The 19,223-nt window shown below is 49.1% G+C and overlaps 2 protein-coding genes across 2 annotated transcripts in view; one reads left to right on the top strand and one right to left on the bottom strand.

Annotated features, from left to right (window-relative positions):
- The window catches only part of LOC135519870 (thyroglobulin-like), a 94,287-nt gene that overhangs the window by 16,923 nt on the left and 58,141 nt on the right, over window positions 1–19,223 (bottom strand). The window contains exons 38-44 of the mRNA XM_064945072.1: window positions 18,612–18,746; window positions 17,125–17,298; window positions 14,740–14,944; window positions 13,010–13,097; window positions 12,689–12,848; window positions 10,682–10,878; window positions 346–513 (exon numbers count right to left, since the gene is read on the bottom strand). Coding sequence (XP_064801144.1) covers window positions 346–513; window positions 10,682–10,878; window positions 12,689–12,848; window positions 13,010–13,097; window positions 14,740–14,944; window positions 17,125–17,298; window positions 18,612–18,746 — 1,127 coding nt within the window. The remainder of the gene's footprint in view (window positions 1–345; window positions 514–10,681; window positions 10,879–12,688; window positions 12,849–13,009; window positions 13,098–14,739; window positions 14,945–17,124; window positions 17,299–18,611; window positions 18,747–19,223) is intronic.
- On the top strand, window positions 1,458–11,007 carry LOC135521050 (src-like-adapter). The gene is made up of 7 exons (XM_064946974.1): window positions 1,458–1,876; window positions 3,477–3,615; window positions 3,972–4,058; window positions 5,511–5,608; window positions 6,075–6,206; window positions 7,966–8,095; window positions 9,832–11,007. The coding sequence occupies exons 1-7, from the start codon at window positions 1,795–1,797 to the stop codon at window positions 10,085–10,087; spliced, it is 924 nt and encodes a 307-aa protein (XP_064803046.1). The 5' UTR covers window positions 1,458–1,794; the 3' UTR covers window positions 10,088–11,007.

Below are 19,223 nucleotides of genomic sequence, written 5' to 3'. Positions count from 1 at the left end.
TAAGGCCAACAGTACCTTAGTCTGGGTCTATAAGGCCAACAGTACCTCAGTCTGGGTCTATAAGGCCAACAGTACCTCAGTCTGGGTCTATAAGGCCAACAGTACCTTAGTCTGGGTCTATAAGGCCAACAGTACCTTAGTCTGGGTCTATAAGGCCAACAGTACCTTGGTCTGGGTCTATAAGGCCAACAGTACCTTAGTCTGGGTCTATAATCCCAACAGTACCTCAGTCTGGGTCTATAATCCCAACAGTACCTCAGTCTGGGTCTATAAGGCCAACAGTACCTTAGTCTGGGTCTATAAGGCCAACAGTACCTCAGTCTGGGTCTATAAGGCCAACAGTACCTTGGTCTGGGCAGCGTTGAGGTCCTGTGCTGGAGCTGCTCTCAGGCAGGAGCCCAGCTGTTCCGGGTCAGAGGAGGAGGAACAGCCCAGCTCCCGGGCCAGAGCCTCAGCCTGCCCCTGGGCTTTAGATACACTCAGCACTGAGGCAGGGGAGAACACAGAACCACCCTGGGGAGAGAGAGAGGAGGGACCGAGTCAGAGAACCACTCAGCACTGAGGCAGGGGAGAACACAGAACCACCCTGGGGAGAGAGAGAGAGGAGGGACAGAGTCAGAGAACCACTCAGCACTGAGGCAGGGGAGAACACAGAACCACCCTGGGGAGAGAGAGAGAGGAGGGACAGAGTCAGAGAACCACTCAGCACTGAGGCAGGGGAGAACACAGAACCACCCTGGGGGGAGAGAGGGGGGAGGGACAGAGTCAGAGAACCACTCAGCACTGAGGCAGGGGAGAACACAGAGCCACCCTGGGGAGAGAGAGAGAGGAGGGACAGAGTCAGAGAGCCACTCAGCACTGAGGCAGGGGAGAACACAGAACCACCCTGGGGAGAGAGAGGGGGGAGGGACAGAGTCAGAGAACCACTCAGCACTGAGGCAGGGGAGAACACAGAACCACCCTGGGGAGAGAGAGGGGGGAGGGACAGAGTCTATCAGCTTCAGCACTGTGGTGATTAGTCTGTCATCTATTGGCTACAGCACTGTGGTGATTAGTCTCATCTATTGGCTACAGCACTGTGGTGATTAATCTGTCATCTATTGGCTACAGCACTGTGGTGATTAGTCTGTCATCTATTGGCTACAGCACTGTGGTGATTAGTCTGTCATCTATTGGCTACAACACTGTGGTGATTAGTCTCCTCTATTGGCTACAGCACTGTGGTGATTAGTATCATCTATTGGCTACAGCACTGTGGTGATTAGTCTCATCTATTGGCTACAGCACTGTGGTGATTAGTCTCATCTATTGGCTACAGCACTGTGGTGATTAGTCTCATCTATTGGCTACAGCACTGTGGTGATTAGTCTATTTCAGGAGTGGAAAAATGTGGTGAAAAACAAGTCACAACTTCCCCATTAGTGAGGAAGTGACTAGATGAGATCAACAAAAACAGATTGGCAGGATGACTAGAATAGACTGATGAGCTGCTGCTTATCACCGTTATACAGTACCGTAGCATCATGCTAAGCTAATTCAGGCTATATTACATTATAATTCCGGCTATATTACACCAAATATTGGTTATGTTAGGTATAACGACGGAGGCTGCTACAGACTGGTAGGGTAAGTCTATCTGAGGAAAGGGTGATGATATCCACATGCTAAACTGGAGAATACCAGTGCTGGGCTAAATCGCGAGATAAAGGAATGAGAGGCAAGCACACATAGCACTGCTACTTCCCAGCTCTTTATTCCTGCATCCAAATGATCAACAAGGCTCTCTGACCAGACATGGGGAACATCTGGACCAGCCCAGTCGCTATGCCAGGGAATGGAGATGACACCAACACCAGCTCTGATCCCTTTCTGAGAAGTAAGTCTCTCTGGTTAAGGAAGTCTGTATTTTGGTAATGATCGTTTTATTAATGAAAGGATTCTGTTAAAAGGGGCAATCTGGGATTCAAATTTGTTTTGTATTCTTCAAGAATCAATGTCTATAAACTGATTAATTTAAACGCTTGGAATCGCAGATTGTCTCTGATGGGAAATGGTTCATTTGATGTAATATTTTAAGTAAGGGTGGAGTGACTTGGTTTCATAAGCTGTACTGGCCCTGTACTGCTCTGTGTATGTGAAAACATTTGCATAATTTCACCCAAAATAAACAGGGTTCCTCTCATGCAAACTGTGGCCAAACAACTGCAATTTTCAACATTTTGTTTACCCATTAAATTGTTGGGAGCATATATGCAGTGTACTGTATGACTTTCTGTTGTAGACGGTTTACTATTCCATTAGTCTGCACCTCTACCAACATGGGTGTGTCACCTCTTGCTTTTTACTGGACCATTATGCAATATAAAACACATTTCTTCATTAAATGAAATAACGAACAGCATCCTACTTCCCTACCCCTCCACAACATGTACTCATATCTAAAAAAAAAAATGTAAAACATTTTTTTTTTAAATATTTTTGTAATAGCATCAGTGTGTGAGCATTCAGCATCTTGAAATGACCGTCCAAGAGCTGTTGACTGAATGGAAAAATGATATAATCTTCATCTGATATAGACGACCTGATAACACTTTTGCTTTCGCTGTGATTGGCAGATACTGTACAGATGTACTCTCTTAATTTGATCACCCTGTTGTCGCAGAGAATTTTCCTTTGCAGAAGGAAATGCAAATTGTGGTCTATTCAAGGTTTAAAAAGGCTTCTTAACGTTTGTAATTTCCACTTTAAAATGTCAGACTTCATTTTTCTTAACCTAAAATGAATCAACTACCTACAATAAAGTCCATTAATTATAATCCACATAATAATTTATATTTCCTGCTGCTGCAGGATTATTTCCCTGCTGTGAGAAACTGGTCAAATTGAGATAGTACACCAGTACACGGCATTTGGAAAGGTGGTCACAGGCAGCTGATGTATTGTGCACTGAAGTCCACAAGCGAAAGGGAAAAGGGTGAGAGGAGGAGAGAGAGACGAGGTGCAATGAGTTATACAACTTCCAAAGGAATCATGTTGTTTGTATGTGGCTGCTATGAAAGAGAACTGTTTGTATGTGATCAGGGGTGTATTCATTCCGCCGATTCTGTTGAAAAGATTTCTTAAACGGAAGCAAAAAGAAAGAAACGGGGATAAATGCACCTGAATTTGTCCAATAGAAACTCTTGTTTGCAACTGATTTACACTCTAGATCAGCTAGATGCAGGCAAGAGTGTGCAAGGGGTTAATGAATGTGTTACTGTCTGTCACATTTTCTCTCGACCTGTGCACCAACCATTGTAAACTTTAATTCATAGGCTAGGTTGTAGCAACCTCATGATGGGTATAGGGGAAATTAGAGTATCATGTAGTAGTCTAAACCTATCACTGTTACATTGAGCTGGGTGAATGGAATATGAATGACAGTCATCCAATATGCTGTAAAAAAAATATATATATATATTTACTCTTCTCTCCAGACAACGATACCCTGAGAGTCCTGTCTGACTACACCTCTGCAGATGTCAGTGAAACCCTGGTAGTCTTGTCTGACTACCCCTCTGCAGATGTCAGTGTGCCTCTCTTCAAGATAGGAGAGAGACTGAGACTCCTGGCAGAGTGAGTGACTGAACCCAACTGAATCTAACAACGGTGTCCCAAATGGCACCCTAGTCCCTAGATAGTGCCCTACTTTTGACCAGAGCCCTATGAGTCCTGGTCAAACGTAGGGCACTATCTAGGGACAAGGGGGCAATTTGGGACGCAGTCCTAGTCTTCCACATTCTCTCCCTCAACACAACACCATCTCCTCTAAGAACTGATCTGTTTGACTAGACTGAGAGAGACAGGGGCCAAATCTAACCAATTCTACTTTTGACCAGAGCCCTATTGGTCGATAACAGTGCACTAAATAAGGAATAGGGTGCTATTCGGGACTCAATCTCATTCTTCCCTTGTTTCTTCTCTTCTGTCAGGGAGGGTTACTGGTGGAGGGTTTCTTCTGTCCAAACAGGATATGAGAACTACATCCCCAACAACCATGTGGCCAAGGTCTATCACGGGTAGGTGAACTCACACTAACCTACCTGACACTGTCAAGGTCTATCACGGGTAGGTTAACTCACGAATACTAACCTACCTGACACTGTCACAGTCCACTGTCAAGGTCTATCACGGGTAGGTTAACTCACAATCACTAACCTACCTGACACTGTCACAGTCCACTGTCAAGGTCTATCACGGGTAGGTTAACTCACAATCACTAACCTACCTGACACTGTCAAGGTCTATCACGGGTAGGTTAACTCACAAACACTAACCTACCTGACACTGTCAAGGTCTATCACGGGTAGGTTAACTCACACTAACCTACCTGACACTGTCAAGGTCTATCACGGGTAGGTTAACTCACACTAACCTACCTGACACTGTCAAGGTCTATCACGGGTAGGTTAACTCACACTAACCTACCTGACACTGTCAAGGTCTATCACGGGTAGGTTAACTCACACTAACCTACCTGACACTGTCAAGGTCTATCACGGGTAGGTTAACTCACACTAACCTACCTGACACTGTCACAGTCCACTGTCAAGGTCTATCACGGGTAGGTGAACTCACAAACACTAACCTACCTGACACTGTCACAGTCCACTGTCAAGGTCTATCACAGGTAGGTGAACTCACAAACACTAACCTACCTGACACTGTCACAGTCCACTGTCAAGGTCTATCACAGGTAGGTGAACTCACAAACACTAACCTACCTGTCACTGTCCACTGTCAAGTCATCTGCCTCCTACATCAAATCACGTTTAAATCCCCCAAAAATGTGCCGAATACAACAGGTGTAGTAGACCTTACAGTGAAATGCTGAATACAACAGGTGTAGTAGACCTTACAGTGAAATGCTGAATACAACAGGTGTAGTAGACCTTACAGTGAAATGCTGAATACAACAGGTGTAGTAGACCTCACAGTGAAATGCTGAATACAACAGGTGTAGTAGACCTTACAGTGAAATGCTGAATACAACAGGTGTAGTAGACCTTACAGTGAAATGCCGAATACAACAGGTGTAGTAGACCTTACAGTGAAATGCTGAATACAACAGGTGTAGTAGACCTTACAGTGAAATGCTGAATACAACAGGTGTAGTAGACCTTACAGTGAAATGCTAACTTACAATCCCTTAACCAACAATGCAGTTTTAAGAAAAATAAGTGTTAGGTAAAAAATAAAGATAAATAGATGCGTTTTTAAAAATGAAAAATTAAAAGATATACTAACCTAACACTTTCCTAGTCCAGTGTCGGATGATAGCTGACGATAATGGTTTAAGGCTTGGTATTCTGAAAAGGGGAAGTTGATAGCATCTACGATACCATTATGATTAAAACAGCCAGTGGTCATGTTTCAATCGTTCTTCATAGCTGGTTGTTTTATGTGGGTTCTAAGGCCATGAAAATACATGCTTTATGAACATGGTTGATTGGTATTCTGTATTCATTTAGCTGGTTGTTTGAAGGGGTGGCCCGACCCAAAGCAGAGGAACTGCTTCGTCTGCCCGGAAACAGAGCCGGCTCCTTCATGATAAGAGAAAGTCAAAAAGGTGAGTGGCCAAGAGACAGACGTCTGGACCGTAACTTAAATGGAATTGTGGTGCTCCTTGTGGTGCCCCTTGTGGTGCTCCTGTGGTGCCCCTTGTGGTGCTCCTGTGGTGCCCCTTGTGGTGCTCCTTGTGGTGCCCCTTGTGGTGCCCCTTGTGGTGCCCCTTGTGGTGCCCCTTGTGGTGCTCCTGTGGTGCCCCTTGTGGTGCTCCGTTTGTAGAGCATGGTGCTCGCAACGCGATGGTTGTGGGTACGCAAGCAACAACTACTGTAAGTCACTTAGGATAAAGGTGTTCGCTAAATGTCCTAAATAAATGGTACATATAAAAGCTGGAGTTCTAAACTTCGACTACAGGACTGCCGATAGATTCTCTCACAATCAACTACTAAAATGATCAACCAAAATCAACCAACTTTAAAAACAGATGTAATAACGTCTTGTTTTTCCCTGCCTGTGTGGTGTTGTAGGAGTGTATACCCTGTCTGTACGGCACAGGGTTGTGGTACACTATCGTATTATTCGCCTTCCCAACAACTGGTACTACATCTCTCCTGGTCTAACCTTCCAGTGTCTCGAGGACCTCGTCAACCACTACTCTGGTAAATAACAATCCCATGTGACATGATCATGGACATTTAGTCCAAATCTATTCATCGTAAACCTTTTACTTCACTTTTTGTAGATTTTTTTTATTTTTAAACAGAAATTTAAATTAGTCACCCCCCCTTCATAATCTGTGAAAGGGTCATGATTAAAGTAGTCATCCCTCTTCATAATCTGTGAAAGGGTCATGATTAAAGTAGTCATCCCTCTTCATAATCTGTGAAAGGTCCCTGATTAAAGTAGTCATCCCTCCTTCATAATCTGTGAAAGGTCCCTGATTAAAGTAGTCATCCCTCTTCATAATCTGTGAAAGGGTCATGATTAAAGTAGTCATCCCTCTTCATAATCTGTGAAAGGGTCATGATTAAAGTAGTCATCCCTCTTCATAATATGTGAAAGGGTCATGATTAAAGTAGTCATCCCTCCTTCATAATCTGTGAAAGGGTCATGATTAAAGTAGTCATCCCTCCTTCATAATCTGTGAAAGGGTCATGATTAAAGTAGTCATCCCTCCTTCATAATCTGTGAAAGGGTCATGATTAAAGTAGTCATCCCTCTTCATAATCTGTGAAAGGGTCATGATTAAAGTAGTCATCCCTCTTCATAATCTGTGAAAGGGTCATGATTAAAGTAGTCATCCCCCCTTCATAATCTGTGAAAGGGTCATGATTAAAGTAGTCATCCCTCTTCATAATCTGTGAAAGGGTCATGATTAAAGTAGTCATCCCTCTTCATAATCTGTGAAAGGGTCATGATTAAAGTAGTCATCCCTCTTCATAATCTGTGAAAGGTCCCTGATTAAAGTAGTCATCCCTCCTTCATAATCTGTGAAAGGTCCCTGATTAAAGTAGTCATCCCTCTTCATAATATGTGAAAGGGTCATGATTAAAGTAGTCATCCCTCCTTCATAATCTGTGAAAGGGTCATGATTAAAGTAGTCATCCCTCTTCATAATCTGTGAAAGGGTCATGATTAAAGTAGTCATCCCTCCTTCATAATCTGTGAAAGGTCCCTGATTAAAGTAGTCATCCCTCTTCATAATCTGTGAAAGGTCCCTGATTAAAGTAGTCATCCCTCTTCATAATCTGTGAAAAGTGAATGATTTGCAGGCATTATGTCTGACAATAGCCGTATCTGAAAATACATCTTTAAAAAATTATAAAAAAAAAAAAATGTAATAAGAGTTTTTTCCCGGGACACCAACAAATCTGCTGAATATTACAATCTGACATTAAAGTCAAACACATGTAGACTCCATGTGAATCTATTTATAGGAACCATGAGCTGATACGTCTACTATTATTATAAAGGTTGGAACTATTCATTATTTTTTAACTTGTGACACCACCGGTAGTTATCACTTTCTAACGTGGAATTATTGACTCTTTCAAGCCGCACCAACTCCAACGCACTGCAATGCTGCTATACTACATTCACTAAGTGGAGTCATACGAGCTGTATAGTGTGGTTGAAGTACATTGCTGATGTTGGCTATTTTGAGGATGTGGAAGATACTCAGCTCCGGTGCTCTCCTTGTGTCATTAATGTGTCCTTGTACATTTATATTTTAGTCACTGTGTATGGTTTCTGGTAGCTCACTGGTTATAACCACATGAGAGCTGCGTATGGTTTCTGGTAGCTCACTGGTTATAACCACATGAGAGCTGCGTATGGTTTCTGGTAGCTCACTGGTTATAACCACAGGAGAGCTGGGTATGGTTTCTGGTAACGACAGTGGCCCCTCCTCTTTGACAGATTGTGCAGACGGCCTGTGCTGTATTCTCACCACCCCCTGTCAGGCTGTAACCAATGGCAACCTCAACCTGGCCTCCCAGGCACCCCCTGTGGTGATGCACAACAACTTCGACTGGAAAGACGTCAACAGGTACCTCTTTCTCGAACGTTGACCTCTTTCCCTTTCTCCCTGCCTTCATCCCCTCTCTCCCCGTCTTCATCCCCTCTCTCCCCGCCTTCAGCCCCTCTCTCCCCGCCTTCAGTCCCCCTCTCTCCCCGCCTTCAGTCCCCCTCTCTCCCCGCCTTCATCCCTCTCTCCCCGCCTTCAGTCCCCCTCTCCCCGCCTTCAGTCCCCCTCTCTCCCCGCCTTCATCCCTCTCTCCCCGCCTTCAGTCCCCCTCTCCCCGCCTTCAGTCCCCCTCTCTCCCCGCCTTCAGTCCCCCTCTCTCCCCGCCTTCAGCCCCCCTCTCCCCGCCTTCAGTCCCCCTCTCCCCGCCTTCAGTCCCCCTCTCTCCCCGCCTTCAGTCCCCCTCTCTCCCCGCCTTCAGTCCCCCTCTCTCCCCGCCTTCAGCCCCTCTCTCCCCGCCTTCAGTCCCCCTCTCTCCCCGCCTTCAGTCCCCCTCTCTCCCCGCCTTCATCCCTCTCTCCCCGCCTTCAGTCCCCCTCTCCCCGTCTTCATCCCCTCTCTCCCCGCCTTCATCCCTCTCTCCCCGCCTTCAGTCCCCCTCTCTCCCCGCCTTCAGTCCCCCTCTCTCCCCGCCTTCATCCCTCTCTCCCCGCCTTCAGCCCCTCTCTCTCCCCGCCTTCAGCCTCTCTCTCCCCGCCTTCAGCCTCCCCCTCTCCCCGCCTTCAGCCCCCTCTCTCCCCGCCTTCAGTCCCCCTCTCCCCGCCTTCAGTCCCCCTCTCCCCGCCTTCAGCCGCCCCCTCTCCCCGCCTTCAGCCCCCTCTCTCCCCGCCTTCAGTCCCCCTCTCCCCGCCTTCAGTCCCCCTCTCCCCGCCTTCAGCCGCCCCCTCTCCCCGCCTTCAGCCTCCCTCTCTCCCCGCCTTCAGTCCACCTCTCTCCCCGCCTTCATCCCTCTCTCCCCGCCTTCATCCCTCTCTCCCCGCCTTCAGTCCCCCTCTCTCCCCGCCTTCAGTCCCCCTCTCTCCCCGCCTTCATCCCTCTCTCCCCGCCTTCAGCCCCTCTCTCTCCCCGCCTTCAGCCTCTCTCTCTCCCCGCCTTCAGCCTCCCCCTCTCCCCGCCTTCAGCCCCCCTCTCTCCCCGCCTTCAGCCTCTCTCTCTCCCCGCCTTCAGTCCCCCTCTCCCCGCCTTCAGTCCCCCTCTCCCCGCCTTCAGCCCCTCTCTCTCCCCGCCTTCAGCCTCTCTCTCTCCCCGCCTTCAGCCTCCCCCTCTCCCCGCCTTCAGCCCCCCTCTCTCCCCGCCTTCAGCCTCTCTCTCTCCCCGCCTTCAGTCCCCCTCTCCCCGCCTTCAGTCCCCCTCTCCCCGCCTTCAGTCTCCCTCTCCCCGCCTTCAGTCTCCCTCTCCCCGCCTTCAGTCTACCTCTCTCCCCGCCTTCAGTCCCTCTCTCCCCGCCTTCAGTCCCCCTCTCCCCGCCTTCAGTCCCCCTCTCCCCGCCTTCAGTCCACCTCTCTCCGCCTTCAGTCTCCCTCTCCCCGCCTTCAGTCTCCCTCTCCCCGCCTTCAGTCCCCCTCTCCCCGCCTTCAGTCCCTCTCTCTCCAACCTTGTTTCTCCCCATCCATCTGTATCTGTCACTACCCCTCTCTGGGAGTTTCATGGAGTCTGACAATTACATATATGTTTGAGCTTATTTTTGAGTTTAGCTTTCAATGTACTTTATCAGTGATAGATAACAGACTAACGCTGCATCATATCTATTCTAACCTCAGCTCGGAGCTGACAGACCAGCCTCATCGTTACCCCGGCAACAGAGACTCTATGATCAGCTTTGGCTTGCGGAACACAGTCTCCTCCTACATGTCTCTGGGGGACATGAGGAAGGAGAGGAAGAGCAGCAGCTGGAGGAGGAATAAGAGGAGGAGCAGTGTGTGTGTACCTCCCGGTAACGGTCACGGACTCAGCACTACAGCACTGGAAGAGGAAGAGGAGGGGATGTACGCACAAGCCATCCTCCTGAACTCTTAAGACTGGATATGGCCTTAAATGTATAGAGAGGACATATCCTGCAGTATAGAGAGGACATAGTGCTGTATAGAGAGGACATAGTGCTGTATAGAGAGGACATAGTGCTGTATAGAGAGGACATAGTGCTGTATAGAGAGGACATAATCCTGCTGTATAGAGAGGACATAATCCTGCTGTATAGAGAGGACATATCCTGCTGTATAGAGAGGACATATCCTGCTGTATAGAGAGGACATAGTGCTGTGTAGAGAGGACATAGCATACTGGACTATGCCGTGAACGTGGAAGTAAAACTGTGATGACGGTCACGCTGCATAATCAGTGACATTCCGACCATTAATCACAAGGGTGTTACTGCATGACAGCCTAAACTAGTTGTAAACAGCTGGAATGGTCAAGACCGTTACTGTAACAGCATTATTTACACACGAGGGCTTAGTAACACATCCACAATAGCCCTATTTAGCGCACTACTATAGTGCACTACTTTTGATAGGGGCTCTGGTCAAAAGCAGCACACTATAGAGGGAATAGAGCGCCATTTGGGACTCTTGGTGAAGGTCAGTGAGGATCAGGGGTCACAGGTCAGCTTACCATGAGCAGCATCCTGTCGAAGAGACCACGCGAGGAGGGGGAGGTCAGATGTAGGCTGGCCACGTCGGCTCCACTCCGCTCTGCCCCCACCGTCACCAGCCTGGGGTCACCTCCGAACGCCTCCATGTTCTCCTGGACCCACTTCAGAGCGGCGACCTGGTCCTGGAAGCCGGCGTTACCTGGCAGGACTGTGGAGCCTAGAGGCATTCAGTTCACACTGCTGTTATCAAGACACTTATATAACGCAATGTGTTCTTTGGGTTGTGACTTGTGTTATCGTCTACATCATTTCCAAAAAATATACAAAACAACATGTTTTTATTCCATTTGGGTTCCAAAAGCCACTGCAGCACATGAATACTGTAATTACCCACTAAGAATGGACCAAGAAACTATTGGATAGATTTCAAATATCATTTTACCAAAGCCTGGTAAGAATGTGAATACACTCAGCAACAGCAAACAGAAAGCATGGAATATTCCAAAGTGTTGCTTTCGAAAAGCTCCCTCTAGAAGACAATAGGTGGAGAGATATCTGGGACCAGGGGTTTAGTAGGTGTGGCAGGGCTTTATAGAAGAGTTGTCTGGGAGGGACCAGGGGTTTAGTAGGTGTGGCAGGGCTTTATAGAAGAGCTGTCTGGGAGGGACCAGGGGTTTAGTAGGTGTGGCAGGGCTTTATAGAAGAGCTGTCTGGGAGGGACCAGGGGTTTACTAGGTGTGGCAGGGCTTTATAGAAGAGCTGTCTGGGAGGGACCAGGGGTTTAGTAGGTGTGGCAGGGCTTTATAGAAGAGCTGTCTGGGAGGGACCAGGGGTTTAGTAGGTGTGGCAGGGCTTTATAGAAGAGCTGTCTGGGAGGGACCAGGGGTTTAGTAGGTGTGGCAGGGCTTTATAGAAGAGCTGTCTGGGAGGGGCCAGGGGTTTAGTAGGTGTTGCAGGGCTTTATAGAAGAGCTGTCTGGGAGGGACCAGGGGTTTAGTAGGTGTGGCAGGGCTTTATAGAAGGGCTGTCTGGGAGGGACCAGGGGTTTAGAGGTGTGGCAGGGCTTTATAGAAGAGTTGTCTGGGAGGGACCAGGGGTTTATTAGGTGTTGCAGGGCTTTATAGAAGAGTTGTGTGGGAGGGGCCAGTGGTTTAGTAGGTGTGGCAGGGCTTTATAGAAGAGTTGTGTGGGAGGGGCCAGTGGTTTAGTAGGTGTGGCTGTGTTGCAGGGCTTTATAGAAGGGCTGTCTGGGAGGGACCAGGGGTTTAGAGGTGTGGCTGTGTTGCAGGGTCTTCTAGAGTTGCTGGCTGAGGGCTCCTATCACCAAGACTACACATCACTCTAAAACAGAACGTGCAGTCTAGGATAATAAAGTTGAAACTTGAACACACACACACAGTCCTTCCACATGTCTGTTAGTGTGCCAGCTGTGTGCTTTGGCTGGCTAGCTGACTGTGGAGAGAGTCACTCCTCCCTCTCAGTGCCACATCAGCACAGAACACACCATCAGCACAGAACACACCATCAGCACAGAACACACCATCAGCACAGAACACACCATCAGCACAGAACACACCATCAGCACAGAATACACCATCAGCAGAGATTAATTTCTCCCCCCCCTCCCTCCTTCCCCCTCATCTCTCCCCAACCCCCCCCCCTCTCATCTCTCCCTCATCTCTCCCATCTCTCCTCCCCCTCATCTCTCCCCATCCCCCCCCCCATTACTCCCCATCCCCCCCCATCACTCCCTCCGGGCCCTCTCAGCCCCCCACAGCAGCAGAATACCAACAGTAAACATGTCATCCTCTCCCCTTCACTTTCATCGTGACCTGATTCTAACTTCATGTCCACTATCTTCCCTCTACATTTACATTCACTTATTATGCCATTTCAGCAGCGCTCTCAGACCCAGTTGTGAGTTCAGATTTAGAAGGCAGCACTTGTTTGTGTCTTTTGTTACTTTTGAAAGCATATAACCTATAAGATAATTGAATGCTGCTTCTGACGTGTGTTAAGAGGAGCACCTGTGCTGAGGAATCCGAACGCTGCAACCCTGGTGTTGACGGTAACCACGACGATGTTGCCGACGGCAGCCAGGTAGGAGCCGTCCAGTAGAGATGCTGTGTCATCGCTGGCTGCTCCAGACGGGTTATGGAAGAACACCAGGACCGCTGCACTCCCTCTCTATCAGAGGAAAAGACAAGAACAGGAATGACACGGCAGACCAACTGTCAATCTGAAGGACCGGTAGTGGAGTGGTGTTTGAGGTGTCGAGGGGTTAATAAAGGAGAGGTCAACAGGACTTCTAGTGAAACAAAGATCTCTATCGGTACAATGTGACTTACGATGCCGCTGGGGACGAAGATGTTGAGATACAGACAGTCCTCACTGCTGGCTGATGACTCCACAGCTCCAGGCTGCAGACAACTGGGTCTACCATGGGAAACATCCATAACAACAGGGTTAGAGGACACATTAACACACTGCATGTGGTACAACTGGGTCTACCATGGGAAACATCCATAACAACAGGGTTAGAGGACACATTAACACACTGCATGTGGTACAACTGGGTCTACCATGGGAAACATCCATAACAACAGGGTTAGAGGACACATTAACACACTGCATGTGGTACAACTGGGTCTACCATGGGAAACATCCATAACAACAGGGTTAGAGGACACATTAACACACTGCATGTGGTACAACTGGGTCTACCATGGGAAACATCCATAACAACAGGGTTAGAGGACACATTAACACACTGCATGTGGTACAACTGGGTCTACCATGGGAAACATCCATAACAACAGGGTTAGAGGACACATTAACACACTGCATGTGGTACAACTGGGTCTACCATGGGAAACATCCATAACAACAAGCTGGCCTTCTAGGCGGGCGGGCGTGCAGACACTCAGACAGACACACACTCAGACAGACATTCTTCGAGATTGAATGGGATCTTAAGCCCCATTCAAATTCATAACAAATCATAGAAGTTGAGGCATTCTGGAGTTGCCTCTTCACTGTTGACGTTGAGACTGGTGTTCTGTGGGTACTATTTAATGAAGCTGCCAGTTGAGGACTTGCGAGGCATCTGTTTCTCAACTAGACACTAATGTACTTGTCCTCTTGTTCAGTTTTGCACCGGGGCCTCCCACTCCTCTTTCTATTCTGGTTAGAGCCAGTTTGAACTGTTCTGTGAAGGGAGTAGCACACAGCGTTATGCGAGATCTTCAGTTTTTTGCAATTTCTCGCATGGAATCGCCTTCATTTCTCAGAACAAGAATAGACTGATGCGTTTCAGAAGAAAGATCTTTGTGCCTGGCCATTTCGAGCCTGCAATCGAACCCACAAATGCTGATACTCCAGATGCTCAGCTCATCTAAAGAAGGCCAGTTTTATTGCTTGTTTAATCAGAACAACAGTTTCCAGCTGTGCCAACATGATTGCAAAAGGGTTTTCTAATGATCAATTAGCCTTTTAAAATGATAGACTTGGATTAGCTAACACAATGTGCCATTGGAACACAGGAGTGATGGTTGCTGATAATGGGCCTCTGTACGCCTATGTAGATATTCCATACAAATTCTGCAGTTTCCAGCTACAGTAGACATTTACAACATTAACTATTTCTGATAAATGTTATGTTATTTCAATTGCTTTTCTTTCAAAAACAAGGACATTTCTAAGTGGCCCCAAACTTTTTAACGGTAGTGTATATATATAAAAAAAATCCAGGATGTAACATTTCATAGTGGTTAGCGTGTCGGACCAGTAACCGAAAAGTTGCTAGATCGAATCCCCGAGCTGACAAGGTAAAAATCTGTCGATCTGCCCCTGAACAAGGCAGTTAACCCACTGTTCCTAGGCAGTAATTGTGAATAAGAATTTGTTCTTGCCTACTTAAATAAAGGTTCAATATTATGATTTTTATTTTTATGAAATAACATTTTCAGGGACCCGTTTTGGCTTGTGAACACCCCTTTCCAAACTACTGGATGAAATTACACAAAACGTTTATAACACATCTTTAAAAAAAATCTTCCTCCACAGAGTCGTGGTTTACCTGGTAATCGTGGCGTTCCATGTCCCACTCCATTCAGCAGGCTGTGGGGGGACGAAACGGAGGGCTCTGATAGGAGGACGAGCGTACGGAACTCCCAAGAACTGTCTGACTGTCTTCCTGTCTGACCCGAGCAGCGTTGTCACGGCCTCTCCCTGGAGCGTTCCGTGAGCCGGGATAAACACTGACGTCAACGCCGCCTTGGGTTCTGGATGCCACAGAATACATAACCATCAGTCAGAGGGAAGCCTGGACTGACACGGACAACTATGGGCCCTGGGCAAAAGTAATGCACCATATAGGGAACAGGGTGTCATTTGGGACAGATATACTGTCTGCACTGGAATCAACCAGCTGTAAAACTCCAGCACCTCTCAGATGAGAAATCACGCTTTCTAATAATAATGACCATTACAGGAAGTACGCTGACACAACCTAACCCACCAATAAACATCTCTGTTTCTTCAAACACTAGTCACATTAGCAGCAGTAAAGTGAGCCAGGGTCAGGGATGTATAGTGAGCCAGGGACAGGGATGTACAGTGAGCCAGGGACAGGGATGTATAGTGAGCCAGGGTCAGGGATGTATAGTGAGCCAGGGTCAGGGATGTATAGTGAGCCAGGGATGTATAGTGAGCCAGGGACAGGGATGTATAGTGACCCAGTGTCAGGGATGTATAGTGACCCAGTGTCAGGGATGTATAGTGAGTCAGGGATGTATAGTGAGCCAGGGATGTATAGTGAGCCAGGGTCAGGGATGTATAGTGACCCAGGGATGTATAGTGACCCAGGGATGTATAGTGAGCCAGGGTCAGGGATGTATAGTGACCCAGGGATGTACAGTGAGCCAGGGTCAGGGATCTATAGTGAGCCAGGGTCAGGGATGTATAGTGACCCAGGGTCAGGGATGTATAGTGACCCAGGGTCAGGGATGTATAGTGACCCAGGGTCAGGGATGTATAGTGACCCAGGGTCAGGGATGTATAGTGACCCAGGGTCAGGGATGTATAGTGACCCAGGGTCAGGGATGTATAGTGACCCAGGGTCAGGGATGTATAGTGAGGCAGGGTCAGGGATGTATAGTGACCCAGGGATGTATAGTGACCCAGGGTCAGGGATGTATAGTGACCCAGGGTCAGGGATGTATAGTGACCCAGGGATGTATAGTGAGCCAGGGATGTATAGTGAGCCAGGGTCAGGGATGTATAGTGAGCCAGGGTCAGGGATGTATAGTGACCCAGGGATGTATAGTGACCCAGGGATGTATAGTGAGCCAGGGTCAGGGATGTATAGTGAGCCAGGGTCAGGGATGTATAGTGAGCCAGGGTCAGGGATGTATAGTGACCCAGGGTCAGGGATGTATAGTGAGCCAGGGTCAGGGATGTATAGTGACCCAGGGTCAGGGATGTATAGTGAGCCAGGGTCAGGGATGTATAGTGACCCAGGGTCAGGGATGTATAGTGAGCCAGTGTCAGGGATGTATAGTGACCCAGGGATGTACAGTGAGCCAGGGACAGGGATGTATAGTGAGCCAGGGTCAGGGATGTATAGTGACCCAGGGTCAGGGATGTATAGTGACCCAGGGTCAGGGATGTATAGTGAGGCAGGGATGTATAGTGACCCAGGGTCAGGGATGTATAGTGAGCCAGGGTCAGGGATGTATAGTGACCCAGGGATGTATAGTGAGCCAGGGTCAGGGATGTATAGTGACCCAGGGTCAGGGATGTATAGTGAGCCAGGGTCAGGGATGTATAGTGACCCAGGGTCAGGGATGTATAGTGAGCCAGTGTCAGGGATGTATAGTGACCCAGGGATGTACAGTGAGCCAGGGACAGGGATGTATAGTGAGCCAGGGTCAGGGATGTATAGTGACCCAGGGTCAGGGATGTATAGTGACCCAGGGTCAGGGATGTATAGTGAGGCAGGGATGTATAGTGACCCAGGGTCAGGGATGTATAGTGAGCCAGGGTCAGGGATGTATAGTGACCCAGGGATGTATAGTGAGCCAGGGTCAGGGATGTATAGTGACCCAGGGTCAGGGATGTATAGTGAGCCAGGGTCAGGGATGTATAGTGACCCAGGGTCAGGGATGTATAGTGAGCCAGTGTCAGGGATGTATAGTGACCCAGGGATGTACAGTGAGCCAGGGACAGGGATGTATAGTGAGCCAGGGTCAGGGATGTATAGTGACCCAGGGTCAGGGATGTATAGTGACCCAGGGTCAGGGATGTATAGTGACCCAGGGTCAGGGATGTATAGTGACCCAGGGATGTATAGTGACCCAGGGATGTATAGTGAGGCAGGGTCAGGGATGTATAGTGAGCCTGTGTCAGGGATGTATAGTGACCCAGGGATGTATAGTGAGCCAGGGTCAGGGATGTTGCCCACCTTTGTGGAGGTAGACCTGGAGAGCTGACTCTCTGATGACCAGCCGACAGTCCTGACCTCCGGGGGTGGTAGAGGAGGGGCCACAGGCCAGGGTGTCTGGGTAGAGGACACAGCGGACAGCCGAGTCGGTCCGCCCCACTGACACCACAACACAGGACTCAGCCTCCTCACAGGCTGAGGGGAGACACACACAGTTTAACGGACAGAAAAGGAGGAGAGTAGAGAGAGGTAAATACAAGGATTGGAGCACAGACAAGAGAGACCGAGGAGGGGCACAGACAGGAGAGACCGAGGAGGGGTACAGATGAGGGGCACAGACAGGAGAGACCGAGGAGGGGCACAGACAGGAGAGACCAAGGAGGGTCACAGATGAGGGGCACAGACAGAAGAGACCGAGGAGGGGCACAGATGAGGGGCACAGACCGGAGAGACCGAGGAGGGGTACAGATGAGGGGCACAGACCGGAGAGACCGAGGAGGGGTACAGATGAGGGGCACAGACAGGAGAGACCAAGGAGGGTCACAGATGAGGGACACAGACAGGAGAGACCGAGGAGGGGCACAGATGAGGGGCACAGATAGGAGAGACCGAGGAAGGGCACAGATGAGGGGCACAGATAGGAGAGACCGAGGAGGGGTACAGATGAGGGGCACAGATAGGAGAGACCGAGGAGGGGCACAGATGAGGGGCACAGACAGGAGAGACCGAGGAGGGGTACAGATGAGGGGCACAGACAGGAGAGACCGAGGAGTGGCACAGACAGGAGAGACCGAGGAGGGGCACAGACAGGAGAGACCGAGGAGGGGCACAGACAGGAGAGACCGAGGAGGGGCACAGATAGGAGAGACCGAGGAGGGGTACAGATGAGGGGCACAGATAGGAGAGACCGAGGAGGGGCACAGATGAGGGGCACAGATAGGAGAGACCGAGGAGGGGCACAGATGAGGGGCACAGACAGTAGAGACCGAGGAGGGGTACAGATGAGGGGCACAGACAGGAGAGACCGAGGAGTGGCACAGACAGGAGAGACCGAGGAGGGGCACAGACAGGAGAGACCGAGGAGGGGCACAGACAGGAGAGACCGAGGAGGGGTACAGATGAGGGGCACAGACAGGAGAGACCGAGGAGGGGCACAGATGAGGGGCACAGACAGGAGAGACCGAGGAGGGGCACAGATGAGGGGCACAGATAGGAGAGACCGAGGAGGGGCACAGACAGGAGAGACCGAGGAGGGGCACAGGTGAGGGGCACAGACAGGAGAGACCAAGGAGGGTCACAGGTGAGGGGCACAGACAGGAGAGACGGAGGAGGGGCACAGATGAGGGGCACAGACAGGAGAGACCGAGGAGGGGCACAGATGAGGGGCACAGACAGGAGAGACTGAGGAGGGGCTTAAACCCCTCTTGCCAGGGGACATGTGTGGTCCTGAGTTGGGGGGACGTTGACCGTTAGACTAGACTCTGGCACACGAGGAAGATGTTTCTCACCAGACAGACACCAGTCTCTGGTCCTGTCCAGGTCCTCAGCGATGTCTCTACTGATGTGAATAATATCAAACGTGGAGACGGACGGATCCACCAGAGTAGAGGACACATCCAGGAGTTTCCACTCACTCAAACTCACTGGCAGAGAGACACACGTCTTGATCAGCAGGGGATGCATCTAACACATTGTCTGCATCTAACACATCGTCTGCATCTAACACATTGTCTGCATCTAACACATTGTCTGCATCTAACACATTGTCTGCATCTAACACACTGTCTGCATCTAACACATTGTCTGCATCTAACACATTGTCTGCATCTAACACATTGTCTGCATCTAACACACTGTCTGCATCTAACACATTGTCTGCATCTAACACATTGTCTGCATCTAACACATTGTCTGCATCTAACACATCGTCTGCATCTAACACATCGCCTGCATCTAACACATCGTCTGCATCTAACACATCGTCTGCGTCTAACACATTGTCTGCGTCTAACACACTGTCTGCGTCTAACACATTGTCTGCGTCTAACACATTGTCTGCATCTAACACATTGTCTGCGTCTAACACACTGTCTGCGTCTAACACATTGTCTGCATCTAAC

The sequence above is a fragment of the Oncorhynchus masou genome, chromosome 29 (assembly GCF_036934945.1).
Source record: "Oncorhynchus masou masou isolate Uvic2021 chromosome 29, UVic_Omas_1.1, whole genome shotgun sequence".
NCBI lineage: Eukaryota > Metazoa > Chordata > Actinopteri > Salmoniformes > Salmonidae > Oncorhynchus > Oncorhynchus masou.
The sequence above is the reverse complement of the archived record's forward strand: the minus strand, read 5'-3'. Positions and strand labels throughout refer to the sequence as shown.